This window comes from Chionomys nivalis, chromosome 4, assembly GCF_950005125.1.
Source record: "Chionomys nivalis chromosome 4, mChiNiv1.1, whole genome shotgun sequence".
NCBI classification, from domain to species: domain Eukaryota; kingdom Metazoa; phylum Chordata; class Mammalia; order Rodentia; family Cricetidae; genus Chionomys; species Chionomys nivalis.
Window position 1 is genome coordinate 26,333,214 of NC_080089.1, and position 27,387 is coordinate 26,360,600.

The window sequence follows — 27,387 nt, forward strand, 5'->3', positions numbered from 1 at the left end:
CACAGTGTCCAGAGCCAATAGCTGCCAGTGCACACTGTCCAGAAAGACCCTGACCCAGTCATTGGCTGTAGCGGCTGCTGGCCTGGGGTGGCACTGTGGTGTCAAGGTTCTGGGACCAGCCCCCAGCTCTTGAGGCATTTCATCTAGTCAGCAGCACTGAATTGAGCTTGGATCAGGCCTGGCAGCTGTTAGTCCTGACTGAAGGTTGTGTTTCCGAGGCACCCAAGAGAGCAGGAGCTGCACGGTCCTCTTCTTCCCGACTTCCTGCGATGGCATACCTCAGGTGACCCTTTCTGCTTCCCCTGGGGTTACCAGACTCTAAGACTCAAGTTCTGCCAGCTCTTCGAGACACATGCCCTTCCTGAACTCCCTCAACCCCATTATCCTGAGTGTGCTTGTGGGGCGGCCTCTAGACTTCTCTCAAGGTATTTTGTAGGTCTACCAGTCAGTCACGTGCAAGGATTTGTGGTGCTAGCACCCAGATTCTCATTTCAAGTCTCTCTACCTCAGCTCTTTCCTCTGCAGTTTCTTCTTTACCTTGCCCTGCTCACGGGTGTGCACGATGACTCTGAACTTGACAGTGTAGTTGTGGATGGCGAGGAGGTGCTTCAGTGGTGTCCTCCCTGGACCCTGTGCATGGAGAACCCCACCTTTCCTGAATCCCTTACCCCAATTTCCCAGCCTTGTCCTGTTGTGGTGTATTCCGGTTTAGGTCCTGTGGGGAAGGATTTGTGGGAGCCCTGGAATTGGGGGACTTGTGTGGAGCCAGTGGAGCTACGGCCTCCCTTACCCTGGGTTTCTTGGGAGAACACCTGCCTGGTATCCTTTGCCATGGGCCTCTAGAAGTTTCTGGAGCAGCCTCCTAGTCCCTGTGGCTCAAGGAGCCACTGTGTTCCCCTTGTCAATGTCTCTTTTCCTTACAGAATGTGTCCTTCCCGGAGGAGAATTCTGGCCATCTTCTTCTTGCCACTTGTCTTCTCAGGTCTTGGTCCTCACTCTGAATTCAGAGATGACATGTTTAAAGTGTTTCCTGCCAGGTTAGTGAGAGCAGGGAGTGGGGAGCTTTGTTTCTTTTCCTGGGGAGACTAAGGAACACAAGCAGTCTAGTGTGCCCTGCTAACAGGAGCCTCATTGGTCCGGAGGCCCACAGTGGCCTTGACACACCCTCCTCTCTTTTCCCTGCACTCCAGGTTTAGGTGGTCTCGTGTGACCCCTTCCAAGCTGAAGAACAGATCTGTAGGACTTAGCACTGAAAAGAATGCTCAGGGCCAAGTGTACTTCACCCTGGAAGGTCACAAGTTCATGATCATTGGAGGCTCCATCCACTATTTCCGAGTGCCCAGGGAGTATTGGAAGGACCGCTTGCTGAAGCTTCAGGCCTGTGGTTTCAACACTGTCAGCACGTGAGTACCTCTCTGCAGCCTTTATGCCCAGCTGTAGCCTACAGGGCTCCTGTCAGGGTTGCAGACTGGCAAAGTCAGGGTTCTGTGTTTGAGAGCACAGCAGGAAGACTCAGCTGTGGACCAGCCGTTTCCAGCTGGTGCTTTTACATTGTGTCCAGTTGTCCCTTAAATAGCATCCTTAGTTTGCTTTGTGTTCAAAGCTTTGGATGAAGTTGACAGAGTATGTGTGCTTTTACAGCAAGTGTCATCAGTTTATTTGGCGGAGATGTAAACAAAAAGATCTTAATTTGAAACTTCTGTAATAGCTACTCGTTCGTTATTGTATTTATTCTCTGACAATCTCTACATGTATCTAGTGAATTTTGGTCATTTTCGCCTTCCTTTTCATCTCCGCTTCCCACTGAAACCCTGCTTTTCTACAAATACCTTTTCTTTTTCATGTCTATTTTCACAGACTTGGTTTAGTTAGGGTTTCTTGCATGAGCACGAATGGGAGGGTATTTTCTGGGGCATGGACATATCATCAGTAGCCACACCACTAAAGGAAGTGATGTCCCTTCCTTTTCTAGCCTATCAGTTGTCCCTGGGAGGTTCATAAACCTTTATTTCTTCCATGACAAAATGTTGTCAGGTCTAGTCTTGTGAAGATCTTTACAGGTAACAACAGCCTTCCTGAGGTCATGAATGCAATGACCATGTCATGTCCAGAAAAATTCTTCCAAAGCACACCTCACCATCCTTTTGTTCTTCTATTTTTTTCCATCTTCTCTTTGGTGACATTTCCTAAGCCCTGGAGTTCTGACACAACAGACAGTTTAGAGTGAACACTACAGCATTCCTTCTTCACAGCACTTTGATCAGCTCCTGTTATTTGAAATTAATTCGATGATGGCCAAGAGCAGCGCTAATCTATGGATATAAACACGAACATTTATCCAGTCACTTTATGGTCCTTTAATGAACTCTAGTGGCAACACACACTCCGGTGTACATGCATGCATCGACTCGTAGATATGGTTTGATAGTGAATTATTATAAGTATGTTTATCTGTGGTTATAAGTGAAATTGATTTCAATTTTATGTTTGCCTTTGTCCAGTTTCATCTCAGTCTTATATGTAAGGTCACAGAGTGATCTTTTTCTACTCACTGAAAATGATTTACACAGACTTACCTTACTCATAAATGCTCATAAAGATTTACCTGTAAGAGCATGTGATGTCATCTACAGCTAGGGGGTGATGATTTAGGGCCCTTTGGTGATTATGACATCATGTCTTCTCTTTCCCCTGAATGTATTTGTCTATGTCTTTTCCTTACCTTTCTATTTTTGGATTTACTCAGACTAAAATTTTTCTATTTTTCTGTCCTGTGCTTGCCAGAAATTATACATTGTGTTGTGCAGTTGGGCTGCTTCTCATTTCTTTTTTTTATTAATTAATTAATTTATTTAATTATTAAAGATTTCTGCCTCTTCCCCGCCACCACCTCCCATTCCCCCCCTCCCCCAATCAAGTCTTCCTCCCTCCTCAGCCCAAAGAGCAAGCAGGTTTCCCTGCCCTGTGGGAGGTCCAAGGACCACCCACCTCCATCCAGGTCTATTAAGGTGAGCATCCAAACTACCTGGGCTCCCACAAAGCCATTACGTGCAATAGGATCAAGAACCCATTGCCATTGTTCTTCAGTTATCCATTATGATCAAGTAGGCTTCATTCCAGAGATGCAGGGCTGGTTCAACATACGCAAATCTATCAATGTAATCAACCATATAAATAAACTGAAAGAAAAAAACCATATGATCATTTCATTAGATGCTGAAAAAGCATTCGACAAAATTCAACACCCCTTTATGATAAAGGTCTTGGAGAGATTAGGGATACAAGGGTCATATCTAAATATAATAAAAGCTGTTCACAGCAAGCCGACAGCTAACATTAAATTAAACGGAGAAAAACTCAAAGCCATCCCACTAAAATCAGGAACACGACAAGGATGTCCACTCTCTCCATACCTCTTCAATATAGTGCTTGAAGTTCTAGCAATAGCAATAAGACAACATAAGGGGATCAAGGGGATCCATATTGGAAAGGAAGAAGTTATGCTTCTCATTTCTTAATCTCATCTTTTGCTTTTTTGTCTTTCCAAACAAGTACTTTACAGCTTTCCTGGTGACTTTTACAAAGATTAACTAAGGCTGCACTATTTGCTTTTCTATTTCAATTCATTTACTATCTCCTTCTCTTACACCTTCTTTTTTTCTGAGTTGAACTCTACTTTAAAATATTTCATCCATTTTGTGGTATTTTTCTTCTTGACCTATTAGCTATTTGGAGATATGTTTTCTTTTATTTATTTATCTTCACGTTTATCATTTTTAGCTGTCATTTTATAATTTTGTTGCAATATGGACCTATTAATGACATTTACTGTGATAGGCCCTGTTAATATTATTTAGTTGCCTTTTCAAAACAGGATGCGGCCAGGTGTGGTGTGGTCCTGTGTCTATAGTGTCAGCACACTGAGGGGCTGAGGCAGGAGGATTGTCGATTAGAAGCCACCTTGAGCTACATAGGGTATTAAAAATTAGTCTTAACAGCACTTCATATAAATTTGTTGGTTATTGAATTCTTTATGCATTTAGTAGACATGCTGTGTGCATCTTTGTATATACTGTGTACATTTGTGTGTGTGTGTGTGTGTGTGTGTGTGTGTCAGTCCTCATCGTCTACCTTGTTTGAATGGAAGCTCTGCTGTCTTTTCATTGTGTGTGCCAGGATAACTGACCAGTGAATTTCTCGGAATTTTCCTGTCTTCTCTCCCACCCCACGTAGGACCATTGTGGTTAAAGATGATTGAGGTACACAACCTATTTTTAAACTCATGGATTCTGGAGATTTTCATTCAGGTCCTCACACTTGTGGTACAAGCCCTTGTCTCTGGACCACCTCCTTGGCCCAGATACTGAATGAAGTTTGATTGTCCATTGAAATCTGTATCCGTATCATTCCTTTGCTGCTTTTATCTTTGTTTCTTACACATTTCATTCCTCTAACTCTGGCTGTAGAGCTGCTCTCTCTACCGCCTCTCAGCCTTACTCAATGCTGCATTATTAAGTGGATAGAAAGCCGTGAGAGTGTGTTAGCTGGATGGATCCTCTTTTTCCCTTTTTGTTTCAGGCCACGTTTACTATCTGTTCACAATTTAGAATTGATTTTTCTGCTAATAGTTAGAGGAGCAATTTTACCTTATCTCTTTATTTTTTATTTTTATTTTTTATACTTTTTCCTTAATGTCACTTGTTAGTAGCATTCAAAATTTTCATTTTGTCCTCGCAAGTTATAATTATAAATGTTGCTATGGATATTCTTTTCAGCAGACCAAATTTTTCACTCCTTCCGTTCCATTGTCATACACCACATTTATCACCCCAAATCACTCACGGCACAAAAACTGCATGTTTAAAAATCAGTTAGTAGGAAACAGGATGTTAGGAGTCCTAATTCCAAACTGTGTCGTTGACACACACAAAGTCACATAGTATAAACCAAACACATGTCCTTTGACACGGGGTACCGTTAGCCCTGTGGGTGTTCGCCCTTTCTGCCTCTCTCCTTCCTGAGAATGAGAGGGTGGGACTGTCCTTTATCATTCTTGCTCATAGAAACTATTGACTTTTCTTGTTTAGTTAATTCTCAGTAATAATTGTTGAAAATTGTACATATTTTTGTTGTGTTTTCCCATTTTTTTTAAATATCATTTCATAGTTATTTAAAAGAGTTAGCCAGGGTGGAGATGCAGGCCAATAGGATTTACTGAAGGAGGCAGAGGCAGAAGGATCTGGAGTTCAAGACCAACGTGGACTATACACTTTTATCTGGGCAATGGTGGCTCATTAGTTTAATCCCACGACTCAGGAGGCAGAATGAAGTGAATCTCTAATTCGAGGTCAGCTTGAACTATAGCACTGAATTCCAGGATAGGCTACAAAGAGACAGAGAAATCATAGCTCTAAAAACAAAACAAACAAACAAAAAACAAATAAATAAAATAGGGATGTGGGATAACATATATAAACCAATGAAAAACTAGGATTATTGGTTATCTTGAAACACAGTTGAATAATTAGGGAGAGATGGTTATACCTGTGTAGCGGAGGTTAATTTTCATTGGAAACCTCAACTTGATGCAACATAGAGACACACTAGGGCTTGGTATGTAGTATAAATAGGGGGAGATATGATGCTTATTATACTTCTTCATACCCTCTTCCAGCTACATCCCTTGGAACCTCCATGAGCAAGAGAAGGGGAAATTTGAATTCTCTGAGATCCTGGACCTGGAGTATGTGGTCATTCTGTTACTGTGAGATGACACAAGAGAGTTTGATGCTGCAGAGGAGTATGCTTGACTTTTAAGAGGCGCCCTCATTGTGTCTCTGCTCTGAAGACTTGTTCTTAGGAGATAGGGTCTGCACCCAGAATCTGGGCATCCCCTAGCCATGACCTGCCATCCTGCAGGGTCTGACATCCCTTTTCACAGAAAATAGGAGGCTAAGACACCAGATGTTGCCAAACCATAGAGGAGTCAATCTCTGAGTTGGGATGGGGACTTCCTTAGGTTAACAAGCATGATGCTGGGAACTGAGCCCCTGCACTCAGTGTGGCCCCTCCAGTAGAGTTCTGGGAATGGTTTTGATACTGAGAGTTAGTACAGACCCAGATCACAAGGTAGGGCCTCTGGTCTCCTTCCTGGAGCAGGGGTTCCCTGCTGTCTTGGGTTAAGGGGAAGTCACTCCCCACCAATGGTTGGGAGAGGAAGGGAAGGAAGATGAAGGACATCCCTACATCCTGTTGTGTCTGTGGACTCCCTCTATGCCCAGCCTCCCCTTGGGCCACCCAGAAAGGGGCTGACTTTGTTTCTCTTCCTAGGGCCTATGTTTCGCTGGCCGCATCTATAGGGCTGTGGGTGATTCTGCGACCAGGGCCATACATCTGTGCTGAGGTTGACCTAGGTGGGTTACCCAGGTGAGCTACCCCAGAATCCAGAGCTGAGACTTAGGCAGGTGCTTTGCTTTACAGGAAATAACTTCTCAAGCCAGTGAGCACGATTGCTCCTGGCACCGGTTGTGCCCTGAATTGAACTCTGCACTTCCTGCCCTAGCAGTGATGCCTGGCATGTGGTGGGGAGGTTGTTTTCTGAGGTCACCCTGGGTTGCAGAATCAGACTTGAGATGTGGGTGCTGGTGACCTGAGCGTGAGCCAGTGAACACAAGTGCAAGGGCAGTCGTGGCAATGCCAGGGTAACCATCCTGCTCCTCCACAGAAAAGGGGTAATGGGCACCTGTGTTCTTTTCATGAGCTGGAAGAAAGGGACTGAAAGCTCTAGGGGAACATGACGACAGCATTTGGGATAGTACCAGAGAGCTCAGCTGTGTCTCTGGCTAAAGGCAGGCCCCTTTCCACCTGCTGAGACCTCAGCTCCTTCTCTGTCTTCTTGCTTTTCTGGCATGTTCTCTCATCATAACACCTGCCCTTCCCTTATCCCGGTTGACAGAGGCCCAGGTGAGAACACAGGGTCCTTCCCGGCATCCTTCTGTGTGACAGGACACTAGTACTTCCAGGTTCCGCCATTAGGTTAACCCTGTGGCTCCTCGGGTCATAAATCAAAACAGAGCATTTCTTCAAGCTAAGGATATGCGACACCAGGTGATGCATAGTAAAAGCCCGAGCTTAAGCTGTGGGAGTATTGGGGAAGCCAACTGCTCCATGAATGTCCTGGGAGCCTGGCCCTTACCCTCCCCAATGACTCATGTAGGATGTTTCTTGGCCTGTGAGCTACTGTTTTGCTTGGAGTCTTAGAACTTAGTGAAACAAGTGGCCATTTGTGTGAGGAGTAGAGGCCATGATGAGGGCTAAAGGTCGTGTTCTATTCTGGAGAGCTAAGAAGAATGGAGGCCTGGGGAGCGTGGAAAAAAGCTAAGACTTGGGAGTTTTTCTTGATCAGTCAGTACCTCAGCTTGATTCTTCAGATCTGGGAAGGCTTCTTTCCTTGTTTGACTCACACATCTCTGGAATCCTAGATGATATTGTGAAAAGCTCATACGAAACAGATCCCTTGAGCCCATTGAATATTCCGATGCTATGGTTATTAGGTAGCCAGAAAGACATCCAGAGATAGGCGGCTCTGAGCAGAGACCTTTGCTGAGCTCAGCTGGCCAGACCCATCTTCTTTCCTGCTTCCTGTTTCATGCACTAATGTTTTGCCTCTTGTCCCCAGCTGGCTTCTGCGCTACCCCAAGCCACAACTGAGAACAACCCACCTGAACTTTGTTGAGGCTGTTGATGAGTACTTTGATCATCTGATTCCCAGGATACTTCCTCTGCAGGTAATCGATGTCCCTGCTCACGTTGATCAGAAAGAGCAGGCGGCTGTAGAAGAGGGCAGTCAGGATGAGTGGTTCTTCAGATGCACTTTAGTAGCAAGTTAGAGAATCACAGACTGCAGTGAGAAGAGCAATGGTTTCATACCACAGGCAGCATGATGACATCTCAGGAGCTCCTCCAGTCCCAGAGGACAGGGGGAGTTTGTAATTCTGAAGGCTTTATGGTGTCTGGGAGAGGTCAGGGTGAGCTCCATTCTAAGTGACCTAGCTTGACCTAACCTGTATGTCAGGAGTCACAGGCAGGGAAATACTAGATAGAAGTAAGATGGTAGCTCAGACTTTCACAACATGGTTTATGAGTTCTCAGTCTCAGAGAGCTGCAAGCTCTGTCTGATTTCTGAGGGGTGAGGGCTGCTAGAAGATCTGTGACTAACAACATTCACTTCAGAGAACCACTGTGGCTCACTGTTCAGTAGTCATTCCCAGTGCCTCTGGGATATCACACTGACTTTCTTACAAGTTAGGTCTAGACCCTCAAGTTAAGCATACAACCATTGTTTGGTTCTTGTGGCTTAGCCCCAGCGCTTCTAAAAAGGTACCACTGAGCAGGGATCACAAGAAGGTAGCTCTAGTTCTCTCTATGTACCTGATATCTGCTAAGCTCACTGATCAGCTAGCTCATTGACCATGGATACTCTAAATTATCCTGTTGTTTTCATGGTTAATGTTGGGGGAAATTAAAAAATATATAAAAATTATGAAAAATTACGTTCTTCCAATGCTGCCCCATAGTAACTTAGTTGTCTTTTTTGGACAACCATTTTTAACAATATTTTTATATAACCAACTCCCCTCCTCAATTTTCAGCGTTTAAAAGTTTGTGTATACATGTTCTTTCTAATATAAAGTATAGAACTCCTCGTGGTTGAGGACAAGAAACTGATGACTAATGAAGCCAGTTGTGTTCTTCTTGAATATTGGTAGCATCCACTTAGTCCTTACTGACCACAGGCTTTGTGCAACTTCCATGGTGACGTGTTACATGTTGACCGCAACGCAAATCAGTCAGTTTAGAAGGAAAAGAAGACGGTCCATAAAAGAGAGGGGGCTATGTTAAGTGCCTGCTCATGGGGGTGGGGTAGGGAAGAGAATGGAGGGGGTTCATTCTAAGGCAGGAGGAGTGCAGAGGAAGCCTACACGATGGATTAAGTGGAAACATAGTGTAGACGTGGACAGGAGTTCATAGGTTTGAGAGCTCATAGCTAATGAATATGAGAAACAGAATGGAACCCGCTGGTCCTGTATCCACAAAGCCCTGTGGAAGGTAGAACACCCCAGGAGCTTACATGCCTGGATGAATGAAGGCGCCTGACTCCAACAGACTTGAGAGACAGCACCTATCACTTCTGGTATCTTTATTAGCAATCCTGGACTCTAGCTTCTGCTCCAATAGCGAGGCTGCTCTTCAACCATCATCTCTTTGCTTCTCAGTACCACCATGGTGGCCCTGTTATTGCTGTCCAAGTAGAAAATGAATATGGGTCGTTTAGTAAAGATGGGAGCTACATGGAATACATTAAGAAGGTAAGAATAGTTGCTTTGTACACTATTTTTTTAACACAGCAACTTAATTTGAAATGAAGATAGTGTTTAAGTATTACCATAGAAGCAAATGTCTTCCATCCTTTTCTTGGTTGTAATATACATACTTCCAAAGTGTTGTCTTTGAGAAACTCAACTTTCCTTTACCAAGCCTGTCAAGGCCCCCAGCCCTCCACTGTGTTAGAGAAGTATCTCGAACCACACCAAACTGAGGTTAAAGCATCAATTTCCCCATTGCCTAAGTTGTAAATGGTCAATGTACCTTCAAGTATTTCCCACTACTGCAGCAGATAGCTTATGTACAATCAAAGATAGCTTATGTACAAATATTTTCATACATGTCTTATACATGTATAAAAATCATGATGAGGGGCTGGAGAGATGGCTCAGTGGTTAAGAGCATTGCCTGCTCTTCCAAAGGTCTTGAGTTCAAATCCCTGCAACCACATAGTGGCTCACAACCATCTATAATGAGGTCTGGTGACCTCTTCTGACCTGCAGACAGAATACTGCATACATAATAAATAAAAATAAATATTTAAAAAAAATCATGATGAAACCTATTATTCTGTATAATTAATATATGGCAATTAAAAGTAAAAGATACCTGAAATAACCTACAGCCACAATAGACTTACATTCAAGAATAGAGTTATCATTCAGTTCATGATTGTTTAGCGCTAAGGCACTTGTATTGAAAGACAGTGCATATCGCCACAGAAGTACCAGGCAGAGCCTAGCCACTTACTTCCTGACCTGGTAGGGCACGGAAAGAGAAACGAACAGAATTGCCACTGTCTCCTTTCAGAAAGTATATACAATGACCTAAAGACCTCCATTTGTGCTCACTTTCTAAATTGTCTGCCATTTCCCACTAACATGCTGAGCACCAACCCCTTACCATATGGACATTTGGAGACATTTCTTATATCTGTTTTGTAGATCACACACCTTCCATCTGAGTCAAACTGTCTTTATTATCTAATTTCCCAATCTCTGCTCTTTGTCATGGAGCAGGAAACGTGGATTAATAATCTTCACTTTCCCAACAGGCTCTGCTGAAGAGAGGGATTGTAGAGTTCCTCTTGACCTCAGATAATGACAGTGGGATCGAGACCGGCTCTGTCGAAGGAGGTACTGGTTTACAGCCGCTTTAGAGGAAAACCAAGGCTCTCAGGCAGCCAATATAAATTGTAGACAAGTATCAAAGAGAACTGATCCTCTTTTCCATGTCTATTGTGATGGATCCCATAGATTTGATATGAAACAAAATCAGGTTCAATATCAAAGCTCAGAGTTCAAATACCACGTGTGTCATTTTTTATTTATTTTTTTCCCCTTTGAGCAGAGCATTGATGGAACTCTTCATTCTGAATCTATCTTTTATTTTTTAAAATAATTGCACAGGTAAGTTCTAGGCGGGTGCAGGACATGGATCAGGGCCCTGCCCATCCCCACTAGCATGGACAGTCACATAGGGAACTATTGGATGGGTGTAAACAAGCTCACCTCAGCCAAAGTTCCAGTCCTGATATCACAGTCTTAGACGCAGCTTAAATACTGAGCAGATCTTAAAGAATTTATTAGAATCATGAAGTGATACTCTTATGGGAAAATGCCAAGAGCATGTGAATGGGTCCAGGGACAATAATGAGGTCATCTCTAGCGCAGACTGACAGCTGTTGTGAACTGCTTTTTTCTTCTTTTTGCTAGATCTGCTCTTATTACCATACCCTGGAAAGTGCAGAGTCTGGGATCCAAAGCCTTCATTCAGCTCCTAGGTGTTGCTATGTTTGCTGGCCTTGCCTTGGTCCACCCATATGTTCAAAGTGTGGTTAAATTTAACTGTCTTCATCAACAAAGACAGTGTTCCTCCGTGTGTGGTGTGGCAATAGCTAGGACAGTTCTTTGTGCTTTGCAAAGTAGGTTACAAACACTGTCTTGTCACCCTGTCTACTCACCCCTTGTCACAATGTTTCAGAAGCACCTCTCTCTCTCTCTCTCTACAGCATTGGCTACTCTCAACATGCCAGCCTTTGAGAAGGATTCTTTTCTTAAGCTTCAACAAATGCAGGTGAGATTTTCAAGCAACACTGGGTTCTGTCTTCTGATAGATTTTGTTATCTTTGCCAATGACGTTAGGGAAGACAGGAGTTGTGACAGGACTATGACTGGCTCACCCAGATAGGGTGGTAAATAATAAAAATAGACACACCGGTCAACAATTTTTTTCTGTGTAAGATTTGTATGATTAGTGTTTTTCTGGCTAGCATAACTGGAGATGAGAATTGACTGTAAGTTCATTAATGTCTTGCTGCTTTGTTCTTCTCATTCAATCCTCTGACCTGGTACTATTAAAGGAGAGCATCTTGCCTCAAAATAGAATGTTTCCTATATGGACTGAGTACTTGGTTAATTTTCCAAGGGGAAAATATGTCTGCCTATTTTTCAAATGATAGGGGTGATTCCTTTCATGAGAACTGTGCTGTGGCTTCAACACTGACTGGAGATGGATTTAGAGAGTTAAAACACAATAACACCAAAACCAAACAAATCAAGCACACACACACAAAACCAATTTATTATTTTCTGCTTTCTGCCAAGAAGCACAACAAGATCTTTCACTACTGCCAGAAGCCTCAGCTCGGCTTCTTTCTCAGAATCCTTATTAAGCAAGAACATGAAAGACTATACATGATGGGCTGGAGAGATGACTCAGTGGTTAAGAGCATTGCCTGCTTTTCCAAAGGTCCTGAGTTCAATTCCTGGCAACCACATGGTGGCTCACAACCATCTGTAATGAAGTCTGGTGCCCTCTTCTGACCTGCACACATACAAACAGAATTTTGTATACATAATAAATAAATATTTTTTATAAAAGAATATACATGAGGAGTTTTATCCCATTTACCTAACTTTTGACAAAATAATTTTAATTAAGAAATGGTGCGACATTTTAAGGATCCTTTAGGCGGCTATCATTCACAAGAATCTAGCACATAAACTGGCTGATTCATGTTTTGGTAATACACCACTCTTTCTCAGTCAGAGACCCAGAACAGTAATTTGCCCACTTAGTGAATTAGCTCCTGGTACTAAAACTACAACACACATTCTAGGAAACAAGTTATAAGAAGAAGAAAAAATAAAAAACTCAAACAACACATGAATATTCTTCCAAGAAATACATTTTCCTGGAACTTGTTGCCCCCTGGCTTTCATCTTAAATTAACAATGCATATCCAGAACATCTGGAACCTCTGTCCAAACCTCATACAGAGGAAATGCCAGCTCAGGACAGCTCAGGTCAGCTTGTGTCAGCTCATATGGCAGAGTGACCTGAGCAAGGTCAGATGGTGGTTTAAGCCTCAAACCTGGAAATACAGAGCCCCAGTGTGGTTGTACCTAAGCTGGAACTTATCAATGGGTAAGACAAGATACAGCCAAGTGAATGAAGTTCTCTAAAATTATCAAATGAGTATTTTCAAGCATTATGGAACTGGGAGGTAGGTCCAATTCCCAGCACCAGGAGGTCGCTCCCACCCATCTATGATACAGTCTGATGCCCTCTTCTCCCGTGCTGGTGTTTATGCACATTAAGCACAGCATGCAGAAAGTAAGTAAATCTTGAAAACTAAAAATTATATGAGTGTGAGAGAATTTGAATTGAAATAGGAACATATCTGCATTGGAGAAAAGGTGGAAAACTTTGCAACTGCTCTCTCTCTCTCTCTCTCTTCTCTCTTTCTCTCTCTCTCTCTCTGTGTCTCTCTGTCTCTCTGTGTCTCTCTCTCTCTCTCGGTACCCCTGTTCTACTTTATTTTCCAGTGTTACTCTTAGCATTTGATTTGCTTTCTTTCTAGAATGATAAACCCATCATGGTTATGGAATACTGGACTGGCTGGTATGACACGTGGGGGCAAAGACACAATGTTAAAAGTGCAACTGGTGAGTGGATCATAGTTTTTGGCTCTGATCAGGAAGGTCCTGTGGCATAGGTCATTCACACAGCTCACGGTTTATGGACATGCCTGCACAGGCACAAATATCCATCTAATCTTTGCTAATTGCAAGCACCATGCATGTTCTGAAGATGACCTTGCGAGTACAAATTGTATGATACTTACATTACGGGAATCGTACAGTTGAGTGAAACCAGCAGATTGGTAGAAATTGAGAGAGAGAGAGAGAGAGAGAGAGAGAGAGAGAGAGAGAGAGAGAGAGGCAATTATGTGGTCTTGTAAACACACAGGAAGGAGTCAAGACCCACGCTAAACTGCCATCTTCCCATTTCTCCCGGTAGCCAGATTAAACAAGAACCCACTGTTAAACATGAGTGCAAAAATGGAAATTTTTGTGGCAAAAATTATAAATAGTCATTGGCATAATACAGTAATATAACATCGTGGGAAGGAAGGAATTACAGCATAGTAGTTATGTGGAAATAATTATAAAATTTAGATATTTGTGAGACAAGATTTTGATCACTTAATACACGGAGTTTGGATACAATTTGTACCAAACGTATGGTGCAGTGCGAAGAAAATTTTTTAAAACAGTGCTGCAAGCACCAGGACTCATTCTTCAAGAGTGGTTCTGGATGGTTCCACCCACTGGTTGGTGAGAAAGACAAAAGGACTGGCTATGGTGGATGGAGCTGGAGATGATATTTCTTCACCTACAGTTTCTGTCCCCCCTGTTTTCACCCCTAACAGAAATCCAACTTACTGTGTCTAGATTTCTCCGATCTGGAATCTCCTTCAATATGTATATGTTCCATGGTGGAACCAACTTTGGTTTTATAAATGGAGCCCAGAGTATCCACCAGCACCGAAGTGTTGTGACTAGCTATGGCAAGTGATGATCATGGGGGTCTCTTCTCTGGGATGGGTGGTCCTAGAATCTTAGGGAGAAGACTCCACAATCATGTTCTTGTATTTTGAGATTTCAGCAGGCAGTCTATGCTGAGCAATGAGGCTTTTGTCTGTGCCCCTTTTTCTTTGACATTTATGCTGCCCAGAGAGCTGCCATTCTAGCAGCCTAGGAATCCTGCAGTCAATGCTCTGCTTCATTTGTGTGCACTGACCCCATTGTTATCAGAACCAGCTAGGTGGGGAAAGGATACCAGGTAGAGGAGACAAGAGCATCTGTGAGAAAGTCAAAGAGCAGGGTGAGCTCTGTATTTGCAGATAGGATTTGGGGAATGTTTCCAGGTTGACAGTTCACACCTACATGTCAGCCTGTTATAGAATGTGACAGAGACAAAGGCTGTGTGTTCCATCTATCTTAACATGGATGGATCTGGGCTGTCACGTGTCCCCATGCAGAAGCAGGGGCTGCTGTGGAGGACTGTGTGACCCAAACAGGGTCCTCTGTCTTGTAGACTATGATGCCGTGCTGACCGAGGCTGGAGATTACACAGAAAAGTATTTCAAGCTGCGGAAACTTTTTGCTTCTGCTTCAGGTACTTAGCACCTTAGTGGGGGATGTCACTCTCACGGGCTGTCCATAGCTGTGGAGGAGCGAACAAAGGGAGGAGTCTTTTTTAGGAGGTAGAAGCTTGTGAGCTTCTGAGGGGCAGGGCAATCTCACATCACATACCAGGTTTCCCACTGAAAAGCCAGATGGGCTGTGTGAGCCTTCTGAACCTTTCGCTTTCTTTCTTGACATATGAAAATAAGGAAACTGGATTCCTATGTGATGATGTAGGTCAAAGAATTTCCCATTTGCAAAGCGGTAGTATTATGTGTTATGTAGTAGCCGCATATGCAGAAAGAAAGCATATTATATTGACTTTAACCAAATGCATCCAATTAGGTGTCCAGTGAGAGTTAGAAAAGAGCTAAAAACCAGCATTGCAAAAGGTGTAACACACAGCTTTCTACTAGTTCTCTTTCTCTACGTCACTAGGTACAGGACGTACACATGCTACTAGGTACATGTGTCCACCAGGAAGTAATGTTTCCTAGATATGTGTCCCTACCAGACCTCAAAATGCAAAATGGCACCAGTTATCTCCCTTAGAGAAACCTGTTCTAGTATAAATCTCATTTTCTCCCTAACTCTCTCTGGATATAAAGGACACAGGTAGTCATGAGAATATTTAGAGAAAGAAACACTCATTTTAGTCATTTAGTCCCACAATCCATTCTCATTACAGCAGGTTCCCTGCCTCGGTTGCCTCCTCGTACTCCCAAGACTGTATACCCAACTGTGGGTCTATCATTCTTCTTGCCGTTATTTGAAATCCTACCGTACTTAAATAAGGTGAGAACTGCTTGGGCACTGGAGTGGCAGGGGTTGAGGGTGGGGCCATGGAAAAATAAGGGAGCAGGATGTGTGTCTCAGAGGAGATATTCCATCAAGGATCTTTTCTAAGGTAGAGTTGTAAAATTACTCCATGGCATTGTATCTGAACCTGGAATTATTGGCCAGGAGCCAATTGTTTCTATGGAGAGGATGATAAAGAACTTACTTACAGAATTAAGGAGAAAACAGGCATAGCAGGATCTGGATCTCATGGAAGATCCTACTCCCAGCTTAAAGAATTCACTTGGTGAATGTTATTATAGGATCCACAGATGGAAATCTCTTAGCTATGAATCCATGAAAACAATCGTCTTTATTACTAGTGAGCCTGTATTTTCTATAAGTATATGTGTTTTCTCTCCCTCTAAATGAGAAACCTGTCTTAGCTGTAGAAACCAAACTCAATAATTTATATTGGCTTCACCTCATTTGTTGCTATTTTGGACAAGAGCAGTGATTAGTAAATGCTCTGTATGAGTCAATGTTTACTGAGTTAAAATTTATCTCTCATCTTCAGTCATTTGCAATACATTTATTTATTCTGCTGATTCATTTTTATGATTATAGTGGTTATGCAGGTTGATACAATACCTTGTTACTCCAAATTTCTTGGTCAGTAAATGTGTTATCATAGAAGCATTATGATATCTTCTATTACACAACTGTTTTTAGTCAAAAAATCCTTGAAGACCACTGTGTGGTCCAACATATACTGACAAGAGTGTTAAGGATCATAGCTCTTCTCATTTGTCTTCTGTTTCGACCCTGTTTCCATCCTAGCCTGTCATGTTATACACTCCGGTTACCATGGAGAATCTTCCAATAAACAACGGCAGTGGTCAGCCCTTTGGACTGGTCCTCTATGAGACTTCCATCTGCTCTGGCGGCCAGCTCTATGCTCACGTCCGCGATTCAGCACAGGTAGGCAGCAGCAGGTATCTCTGGTGGCATGTGTCCCTCCTCTGCCTCTGAAGAGTCTATTACAGATTTTCTTCACCATATGGTAATATTTATTTCACCAATATGATGGAATCATAGAAAACTTACAGCCAAACCAAACACACGTTTATAGTTTGTTTTGCTCTAACTCAGAGTCTGCTGGGGAGTCCTGTTCAGCTTCTGGTCATCTGAGCACTAAAGTCAGTACCCGTCCTGCTCTTCCTCCTGACCACCTTCTAACTAAAGCTCTGTCCTGCAGGCAGGCCTATCAACCTGTCTGATGCCAGCTCTTCTTTCGTAGGTGTTCTTGAATGACACAAGGATAGGAGATCTGGATGAGGATACCTTTGACCTGACTATTCCTCAAATTCAGGTCAGCAATCTGCAGTCCAGGTGATATCTTGACTGCCCCTTTAAGGCTGCCTGGTTCCGGAGCTTGACTGCCACCTCTTTCCTCTGGGCTTCCCATAAAGGCTGTAGCAGGAAGGTGAAGGGCTGGAATCTTAAGGTGTCTTCAAAGCTTTGGGGGTCAAGGTACCTATAGGATGTGTTATTTAGTAAGAGTAGAAGTTCTTCTTGGGTCCCATTCAACCCCCAGCTCCTGTTTGGATCACTTATCAAAAGCAGAATGAAAGATTCTTTCTGCCTGTCCCAACAGGAACAGCAATAAAGAAAGAGTAGATGAGCCCAGTAGGGTGCATGTGTGTAGGCGGGTGGGGGGGGGCAGAGACAGAGAGATGTACTGAAAAAGGAATGTGTTCTAGAATATGAGCTCTAGGCAGGTATTTTGTTTCCACTAACTTGTTTGCCTAAGCAGGATTGTCAGCTTCTGAGGATCCTGGTTGAGAACCAAGGCCGGGTTCATTATTCATGGAATATTCAATATGAATGGAAAGGTATGCTTTCGTGCTGAGATATAAGTGTATCTTCTCTTCATTTACCTAAAGCTCACAGCTGTGGCTATTCTGGGGGATGGAAAGACAGAAATGATTCCCTGAGAAGTGGGCTACTTTAGTCCTAAGAGTGAAGATGTTACTTCGTGCCTTCTCCTTTGTTCTACCCTTTCTTGCTACCCATGGTGGGAAAGAAGAGCAATTATGTTTTATGCTGGCCCATCTTAGATCAGGACTCAGTGTTCTGAGAAAAATCCCTATACTAAGTAGGAGATGCTTTGAGTAGTGTGGATGCATACAACAAGCAAATTTAAGGGGCAATAGGTCAGCGCAGTATTTATTCTCTTGGCTCTATTTCTTGACAGATAGCATCTATAATTCTTATTTCTCTGTCTCAAACATTGATGAATATCCAGTCCCTGTTGCCAGTCTCTTTTCTGCCTTCTGTAAACAGGATTAGATGCTGATGTTAGCATCAATGACACTTTGCTGACAAATTTCACCATCTATTCTCTGGACTTGAAGATGAGTTTCTTCAAGAGGTAGGTTGCTCCCTACCCCCAATGCATCCTGAGGATCTAAGAGCTCGTGAATTCTTCCTGTGCTGACAAAAAGCTCAAGATTCAGACACATGGAGTGGGAGACTCCAGTTCTCAGATGCTCCACTTCAGCACTAGAACCAAATAGGTATTCTGATTGCTGCTTCGGTACTTTCAGTTAAACACGGAGATGAAATTCTGGCCTCTGTGGGAGAAGGCTGTGTCAGTATTGTGAGGAGAGCTGGGAAGAGTTCTCCTTAGCTGCCTCTTTTGATCCATCCTGCAGGCTCCTCTCTGCCACCTGGAGGCTTGCTCCAGAAAATTACCTAGGTCCTGCCTTCTATAGGGGGACCTTGAAGGCTGGCTCTTCCCCCAAGGATACCTTCTTGGACCTCTCAGTAAGTAAACCTCCTTTCTTCTCTGAAGTTCCAAATATGTCTTTTCTTTTGAGATATATTTTATTTTTAAAATTAATGTCTGTATGTGTGTTTGTATGTATGTATACATGAATTTGTGTGGTGCTTCCTGGAAGCTAGGAGAGGGAGTCAGATCCCCTGGTGCTGGAGATACAAGCAGTTTTGAGCTCCTTAACGTAGGTGCTGGTAACTGAATTCAGGTCTTCTGCAAGAGCAGTCTGTGTTCTTAGCCACTCGACCATTTCTCGAGTCCCACACACAGCATTTTGAAGACTCTAGGACATTGCAGGAGAGGTGGCAGAACGAATGTCCGAGCATGAATGACTCCACAGAAGCACTGTCTCTCGATGCAGCAGAGCAGAGACATGAACTTGCAGGGCTGATACAGCGTGTGTAAGACCTGTGCACTCCTAAGCAAGAGCAAACCCCAGAATGGAGAGCTGGGCATAAAGTTCCACCACTAGCTCAGGAGCTATTGGCAATTCTTAGAAGCTGGGAGTTGTTCATGGTTCTACCATGATCCAGTGGTACGTGGACACAGACAAGATTTAGAAAGCACAAACTGACCTTGAGAGGGGGAAAAACAGCTCAAAGTCTAGTAGGAATAGAGGCAGTGGTGGGGGGAATTAGGGGGGAAAGTTTGAATATGGTCAAAATATATATAAAATTCTCAGAGAACTAATATATATGAAAATATGTATAAAAGTAAAGCAAATAAAACCCAAGCAAGGCCATGATATTTTGGAAGAATATTTATTCCTTACTTCCAATAAAACTGTATGATCTTCTTCAATCATCCTAACTTGTTGCTATTTATAAGATATATGAAAATACAATCAGAGAATTCAAACAATTATAAATAACATCTACAGAACAAATGGCAGACTCTCCTTCAAACTTATCATATTCCACTTATCTGTGTTTGCCCAAAGTACATATTTACGTTTAAATGTGCCTCAATATTCAACAAGATAATTTCTTCTTGGTCAATCTACTAAAGGTTTGTGAATTTTGTCTTTTCAAAAAGGCAAATGATAGTTCTATTGATACTTTATATTGTTTTTTTTTAAAAAATCTCCATTTCATCTTTTGTCTACTTTTTGTATTTCTTTCCCATTGACTTGAATTTGTGGCAATGAGCCTGGCTTTCCCTTCTGGTGCTGGAAATATAGACACGAGTTGCCACACCTAACCAGTTTCTAAATCAGGTTGAGTTTCTCATCTCTTCCTTCTATTTATTTACTCTATCTGGGACTCCTGCATTTTAATTGCTTTTCTGGTTTTAGTTGTCATGGTTCTGCTTTCAGATGTCGAACTCAATTAATCCTTTTCTGAGACTGCTGGAATTCCTCAGTTTCCTGTTGTCTTGGGGAGGATTTACTTCCCTTTCATTTCTGAGGGACATGTGTTCTAGGCATCGTATTTTCTCTTTCTGGACTTTGGACATGCCAGCTCATTCGCTGCTGCCTGTAAGTTTTCTTCTGAGAAAAGCACAGCTACTCTATTGAAGATTCCCTTCTGTGCAGCTGATGCTTTTCTCTTACTGATGCTGAATTCCCTTTGAAGTTTTGTTGGCTTCAGAGAAAACCTTTTTTGGTAGAATGTAACTGAGGTTCTTTGAACTTCTTGAGTGTCTGGGTCTTTTCCAATATTTGAAGAATTTTTACTGCTATTTTATAAAGTTTGTTTCTATGCTACTTCTCTTCATTCCTGCTGTGATGTTTATGATGTGAACATTTGTTTGCCTCCTGACATTTCATAATTGTCATTGGCTACCTCCTCCTTCCTTTTTCTCCTTCCCCACCCCCTTTTTTTCCTCCTCCTTTTTTTCTTCCTTACTGGCATAATTCACACAGTGTTGAATTTCAGAAGCCCTTCTGTTTCATCTGATCTGTTGTTGAGGCTTTCAACTGTGTTTCTTATTTACATTTTTAACTTTGTTGTTACTAATGACGTTTTTCTGATTGTCTCTTCTTAATAATAACAACTATCCTTGCAACTTATGTCATAAGTAGATATGTCTTTAAGTGCTTTAATAAAACAAAACAAAGAAGCAAATTATTATGTGTGTTCCCAGGGGTCCTAAGACTTACTTTATAACAACAACAACAACAATAATAGTAAACCAATCCCAGATCCTTTTATTCAGCACACCTCAGCGGTATGGCTCCCTTTTAGTATATCTTTGTATGGTTGACAAAGGTGGCAAATTTGTTAGTAGCTAAATGAAACAAGTGTCCATAAGGGGCATAAATCTTTTTGAGAAAAAGAAGTTTAGCGTGCCTAAAGGGCTTTTATCCATCCTTTTTCAAAATTTATTTATTTACAATTTAACAATCTTTTCTCATTTTTACATACCAATCCCAGTTTCCACTCCTTCTCCCTCTCTATCCACCTTCCCCCAACCCAATCCTCATCCACTCTTCAGAGAGAGTAAGGCTTTCCATGGGGAGGCAACAAAGTCTAGCACATCACTTTGAGGAAGGACCAAGGTCCTTCCCACTATGTCCAGGCTGAGCAAGGTATCCCTCCAAAGTGAATGAGTTTCATAAAGCCAGTTAAAGCAGTAGGGATAAATCCCGGTCCAACTGCCACTGGCACCATACTCTGCCCCAACCATACAACTCTTAGCCACATTCAGAGGGCCTAGTTCATTCTATGCTGGTTCCCCAGTTGTCAGATTGGAGCCAATGAGGTCCCATTAGCTCAGGAGCTCAGGTGAGCTGTTTCAATAGATATCTCTATCATGGTCTTGACCCCTTTGTTCATATTATTGCTCCTCCCTCTCTTCAATTAGACTTTGGAAGCTCAGATCTGTGCTTCACTGTGAATCTCCGCATCTGCTTCTGTCAGTCGCTGGATGAAGGTTCTATGATGACAATTAAGGTAGTCATCATTCTGATTAGAGGGAAGGCCAGTTCAGGCACCCTCTTCACTGTTACTTAGGGTCTTAGCTGGAGTCATCCTTGTAGTGTTTTCCATATTAATGACATAAGCTGATTATGCCCAGAAGTGTTCTTTTTAAAATTTAGACGCATGTCCCATGACTTTGAAGTCTTGCTTAGGAACATGTCTACCATCCTTCCTTATTGAGTTATGACTTTAAATTGAGCACAGTCATTAACATACATCTTAAACTGAGGTTCCTCATGAATGTGCTGCTTTCTTTCAGAATGCTTTACTATACAAATATGTACAGGTTTCCTAACTGAAATTGCCAGGACAACTCTGACAATGTTGTTTATTGTGTTACTTTGGGGGATATTTCTAAAAGCCAGGATGCGTGTCTTCTTATCTTTAAAAATAACTTTAGAAACAGTGGGAATGGCAACAAAAGAGACAGTTGTGATAGAATGTATCTGTCCTTGCTGAGCCAGAATATAGTCTGAAGTGATTTGGCTGTTGAACACTAGTTTGACCAAGGAATTTATCCTTCTCTATTGAACAGAAATGGCCCAGGCCATATCGTTAGGTACTTTCTTTAGAGTTTCAAATCAAGCGTTCATGATCCCCCTACAGAACAAAAAAAAATGTTTTGTCAGATGTATACCAGAATCTGCTTTCCTAGTTCGAAGGCAAATACTCAGAGCATACTATTTCTCAAGAACAATGTTTGTTAGCTGGGCCAGAGTTTACTTTCTTGAGATGGTAGATGATTAGAATTATCATCAGAAGCCTCTAGAGAGAAGTTTGACAATCTGTCTGTCTGTCTATATCGCAGCCATGGGTATAAACAAACCTCCACCAAACAAATATCTAGTCTCTAGTACATTGGTTCTGTACTATCTTTTCTTTGGTATAATAAATCCAGGGGCCTATGTTTGTATGAATATTCAGTAAGGTTGTGATAGTTTGACTAAGAATGGGTCCCATGGGCTCATATTTTTGAATGCTTCATAATAATGGATTAGCACTATTTGGAAAGGTTTAGGAAGTGTAGACTTGTTAGGGGAGCATGTCACTAGGGGTCAACTTTGAACTTTCAACACCCATACTAGGTTCAGCTCTCTCTCTCTGTTTCTCAATGCCCCCCCCCCAGTATTGATCAGGATGTAGCTCTCAATGACTTCTCCAGCACTGCCATCCAAGCCTGTCACCCATCTTCCCACCTTGATGATGCTGGACTAAGCTTCTGATAAGTCTTAGTCATTTTTCTATTGCTGTGAAATGACAGCATGACCACAGCAAGTCTTATAACAGAAAGCGTTTAATTGGGGCTGGCTTACAGTTTCAGAAAAATAATTCATTATCGTTACATTACAGGAGAGCATGGCTACACACACAGGCAAACATGTTGCTTGAGAAGTAGTTGAGACTTCTATTTCTAGACCCACAGACATCAGGGAGAAAGATTCTGGGTTTGGTGAGGGTCTTTGAAACCTCAAAACCCACCCCAGTGACCTACTTCCTTCAACAAGGCCACACTTCCTAACCCATCTCAAATGGTGCCACTCCTTGATGACTAAGCATTCAAATATGGGAGCCTATGTGGTCCATTCTTATTCCACCCACCACACTACTCTTAAGAGGATCCCGATTTCCAAGTTTTGAAATGCTTATTCTTCTGATTAATAAGGGTAAAATCTTATCCCTGAATGAAAATATACATTTAAGCCTGTATACTTAACAAGGGTGGGCAATCCTTGCCCTAGATAGGTTGTGTGATTTACTGGCAGTTCCATCTCTACATCCACGGGTATGTTGGAGCTAGTACTTCCCAGGATGGTGGTACTAGAGCATTTCACAGAGGTGAACTTGCGCTTCTTTTGTAGCAGCCCTGATGTGAGTCAGGACAATGGGTAAAAGTAGCTTTCTGGTGAAGCTGTCTGGGCTGACCTTGAGTGAGACCGGCCGCTTAAGGTTTGCCAGAGGACTAGAGTGCCCATACGCCATTGTCCATTTTGTTCTAACATCTCAGAAATCTCATTGGAAGTTCTCTCCTGGCAGCATGCCCGTGTCTTCTGCTCTTCCCAGGGAGAGTACAGTTCTTAGTTGACTCAGTTATTCTTTGGGCACCTGCGTGGCTTTGTTCTGGAAACCTAACTAAAGTGATCAACAAATGTTGAAAGGACAGATAGATGGACAGAAAAACTGGCATCAGGCAGGCCACGTGTGCTCTGATGGAGACACACGGGCCAAATCAGCAACTTGGAAAATCTGCTTTATTCTATACATCTGAGTTGAGAAGGTGGTCTTATTGTATATAGCTGGAAACAGACCTGGGTGTGGTGGATTGAATGAGGATGGCCCCTATTGACTCATAGTTTGCTGAAGTGTTGAGGAAAGATGAGAAGATGTGGCCTTGTTGGGGGAGGTGTGTCACTGAGGATGGGCTTTGATGTTTCACAAGCTAACAGCAGGCCCAGGCTCCCCCTCTATGAACTACTGTTTCAGTGCCATGCCTGCCTGCTGTCTGTTCCCAGTCATGTTATTTGAGGACTAAGCTCTTGAAACCATATGCAGGCTCCCACTTAAATGCTTTTTTTATGGCGCATGCCATTAATCCCAGCACTCAGGAGGCAGAGATAGGTGGATCTCTGTGAGGTCAAGGCCAGACTGATCTACAGAGCAAGTTCCAGGACAGTTAGAGTGGTTACACAGAGGAAAAACCTGTCTCGAGAAACAAACAAACAAACCAACATAGTGTGTTCATAGCAATAGACCGGTAACTGGGAAAATGAGTGTGTGGTACAGGGCTGCCCAAGGAGACAGGCTTAGCTAATCTAAGTAGGGATTCTGTGTGAGAGAAGGATTTCAGGTTGCAGTAATCTGGAAGATGTGGTTGATAGTTTATGCACAATTTGATCAATCACTCAGAAACACTAATCCTTGAACCAGATGAAGGCTTTGTCAATTTCCTAAGCCTTACCTGGGGAAGGTTTTGTCTACACAGATGGGAAATGTCTGAAACTCTACTGTTTTGTTTTGAAGTGTCTTCCTCAGAGTAGGAAGGAATGGTTTAAATACAGGCAGGGAAGGGACAAAAGACAGGCAGAGAATCTGGACAAGACCACACACTTTGCTCTAGTGCCAGCTGCAGTTTTCTTTTTCTGTTTCCGAGTCTTCCTTTCTGTGTTCTCTGCAGTATGTGACTGCCATCTCTTCTGAGCCCTTTACTGCCTGGAGCAACCTGTGGATCCTCGTTCTATGTTAGATTTCTTTTCCATCTGTGTTTAGAGGACTTCTCTCTTTCTAGATTGTACCATGAGCATGAAAACCCAAAAGGCATATCTGTAATCTACAAAATAAAGCTAATGATCTTCTCTGTTTTCTACTTCTGAGTCAGGATTAAACTCTTAGACTTTTCCATCAAAGACTTTTGTCTTGTGTCAAAGGCTTTTTGGCTTCAGTAGCCCCATGGGATAAGACTGTTGTGTACCCAGCTTGCTACCATAGATTTGCTCCATCTACATATTATTTTTTTTCCTCAATTCGGTAGAGCTCAGTTTGTACTTTTATTTTTCTTTCTGCTTGATCTAGTTGGTTATTAGCTCTGAGCAGTCATATAGTAGAGGCTCTTGTGAAAGAGATAACATAATGACTGGAATAAGGTTTTGACAAGATTTTAAAGTAAAATAGGGGGCTGGTGGTGAGTCTGTTGACCAAGGGTGGCACTATAATCTTTATTCACTTATTAGAGACCTAGTGTGGGGTTCAGACTGCCGTGGCTGTCTTGTAATAGGCCTTTGTTGTCTTTTATTAAACAGTGAAGGTTTAGTAACTGACCTTAAGCATAATTGCCAACCCCAAGGAGGCGTCTGATTGTTGGATGGCCACCACCTTTCGTGAGGGTACCACGACCTGTATAAACACCAGCAGCAAGCCTTAGGCTTTTTAAAATAATATTATTAAATTATTATACAGCTACATAATTTTCTCTGTCCCTTTCCTCCTTCCAGATACTTTCATATACTTGCCTTATTTTCTCTCAAGTACATGGCCTCTCTTTCTTTAATTATTGAATCTCTCTCTATATATATTCATAAATATATACATTAAAAAGTTCAGTACATATAACGTTAGCTGTATGTATATGATCTCAGGGATGACCACTTAGTATTTTTTATGTGTATTTAAATTAAATACCTATATATGTCTGGTATATTCAATACAGTAACATTCATTATTGACCTTGGGTTTTAAAAGCTTTGATTATCTTGTTTATCACCATTTAAATAAACCAGTCTTTAGTTTGTTCAGCTTTTACAGTGAAGACAAAATTGAAATCATAGAGAATTTTGCTCCTAAGGGTGACTGTGTCACTCAGCTGATAGCTTATTAAGGCTCTGGTGAACGAACAGTTTCTATTTCACCCTTTCCTAGAGTATAGTCCCTTAGAGTCCCAACTCAGAGAGTACATTCTTTTATATTTTGGTTGTGAGCCTAGCCTTTAATGGCTGAGCCATCCCTCCAGGCCAGAGAGTACATTCTTTGATGAGCTTTTTTGATAGCCTTTTTCTTTCTGTTTGCGAGCTAAGAAAGGATCTATTCATGTTCTCAGCAGCGCTCCCTGAGTGAGATCTCTCCAGTGGAAAAAAGTCATCAAGAGGTCTCCTCGTCTCTTTGTTTTCTTGTCCTAAATATTCTTTCTATAACTATGTGCTGTATTGCCAGTAGATTATAAAAGATTATATTCTGCTTAAAATGACGGCTTAGCAGTTAAGAGCACTAGCTGTTCTTTCAGAGGCTCTGGGTTCAGTTCTTAGCACCTAGTTCTTAGCTCACAACTTTCTATCTCCAGTACCAGAGGGTCTGATGCCTTCTTTTGAGCTCACCTAGAACAAGACATTCGAATACACATACGTACATTGAGGCAAAATACTCGTATATTTACAAATAAAATGAAGAAACATAAAAATGTAATTAAAAACATGCATCTTTCCTCACTCTCAGCAGTACTGTTCGTCCGTTTACCTTGTCTTACTTGGGAAATAAAAATCCCTGCTTTTAAAATGCAGCGTACACATCGTTCATCAGCAGACAGCAGCATCTCCAGGAAGGATGGCTCCACTGTCTTCATGCTTATTCTCAGACAGTGAGGAAGATGCTCTACATGTTTTCCATTCTAAATTGTTCATACTCGGTACCCTGAACTCCTTCATCTTGCTCTCAGTCCACAGTGTCTTAGGTTTCACTCTCTGTCCCTATTTCCAAAACCCCCATTCCTCACAGAACTGGCATTATGGGTTCGTGTTCATCAATGGACGCAATCTTGGAAGATATCAGGACATTGGGCCTCAGAGAACTCTGTACCTTCCTGGCCCCTGGCTTCGGCCGAAAGACAATGAGGTGAGCTACCCAGCCTTGCCTAAAGGTGTCATCAACTTTTAGATGGGCCTTTGTCCTCAGTTTCAGTGTCTTCTTCATCTTGTGCACACCAGGCCTGACTGTTCTCACCATCAGTTTTCTTCCCTCCCAGATCATCATGTTTGAGATGATAGAGAAGGGTTTTTACATCCGAACTACAAACAAACCCCAGCTGCAAGGCTAGGACAACACAAGTCTTGGATTGTTGGAACCATCCCAGAATGTCTCCTCAGGATTTTGATCACTGCTAAGAATATCAAACATGGAGTTGCGTACAGAAAAATACAACACTAACCTTAATACCCAGAGAAATTATTACTTATCTTACACTATCCATTTACTTCCTGTTTTTAGGCTATAGTCTTGAAGATCTTTAATAAATGAATTTATCTAGCTAAATGCTTACTCCTTAATAAGTTCTTATTCTCTGTCCAGATAAGTTTTTAGGAAGGAACAAAATAAAAACAAGTTTAACTTCTGCTTTCTAGTCCTCAGTTGGGAGGAAAAGAATTATCTCTAACTTAGGTAAGAAGAAGCAAGCTGGCCTTCCACTGGAGAATGGTCTTTGTGGTGTGTATGTGTGTGTGTGTGTTGCAGG

At 42.2% G+C, this 27,387-nt stretch overlaps 1 protein-coding gene across 2 annotated transcripts; it reads left to right on the plus strand.

Annotated features, from left to right (window-relative positions):
• On the plus strand, nt 1-27,129 carry LOC130872877 (beta-galactosidase-1-like protein 3). 2 transcript variants are annotated; one of them, XM_057767221.1, is made up of 20 exons: nt 1-283; nt 924-1,037; nt 1,191-1,403; nt 5,675-5,743; nt 6,331-6,426; nt 7,679-7,787; nt 9,276-9,368; nt 10,439-10,520; nt 11,396-11,460; nt 13,250-13,334; nt 14,102-14,239; nt 14,770-14,850; nt 15,547-15,653; nt 16,476-16,616; nt 16,936-17,007; nt 17,452-17,530; nt 17,982-18,069; nt 18,353-18,464; nt 26,655-26,771; nt 26,902-27,129. In XM_057767221.1, the coding sequence occupies exons 1-20, from the start codon at nt 270-272 to the stop codon at nt 26,971-26,973; spliced, it is 1,947 nt and encodes a 648-aa protein (XP_057623204.1). In that variant the 5' UTR covers nt 1-269; the 3' UTR covers nt 26,974-27,129. The 2 variants fall into 2 exon arrangements, with proteins under 2 accessions (XP_057623204.1, XP_057623205.1); XM_057767222.1 differs by having other exon boundaries at nt 15,550-15,653.
• Nucleotides 27,130-27,387: the final 258 nt, after the last annotated feature.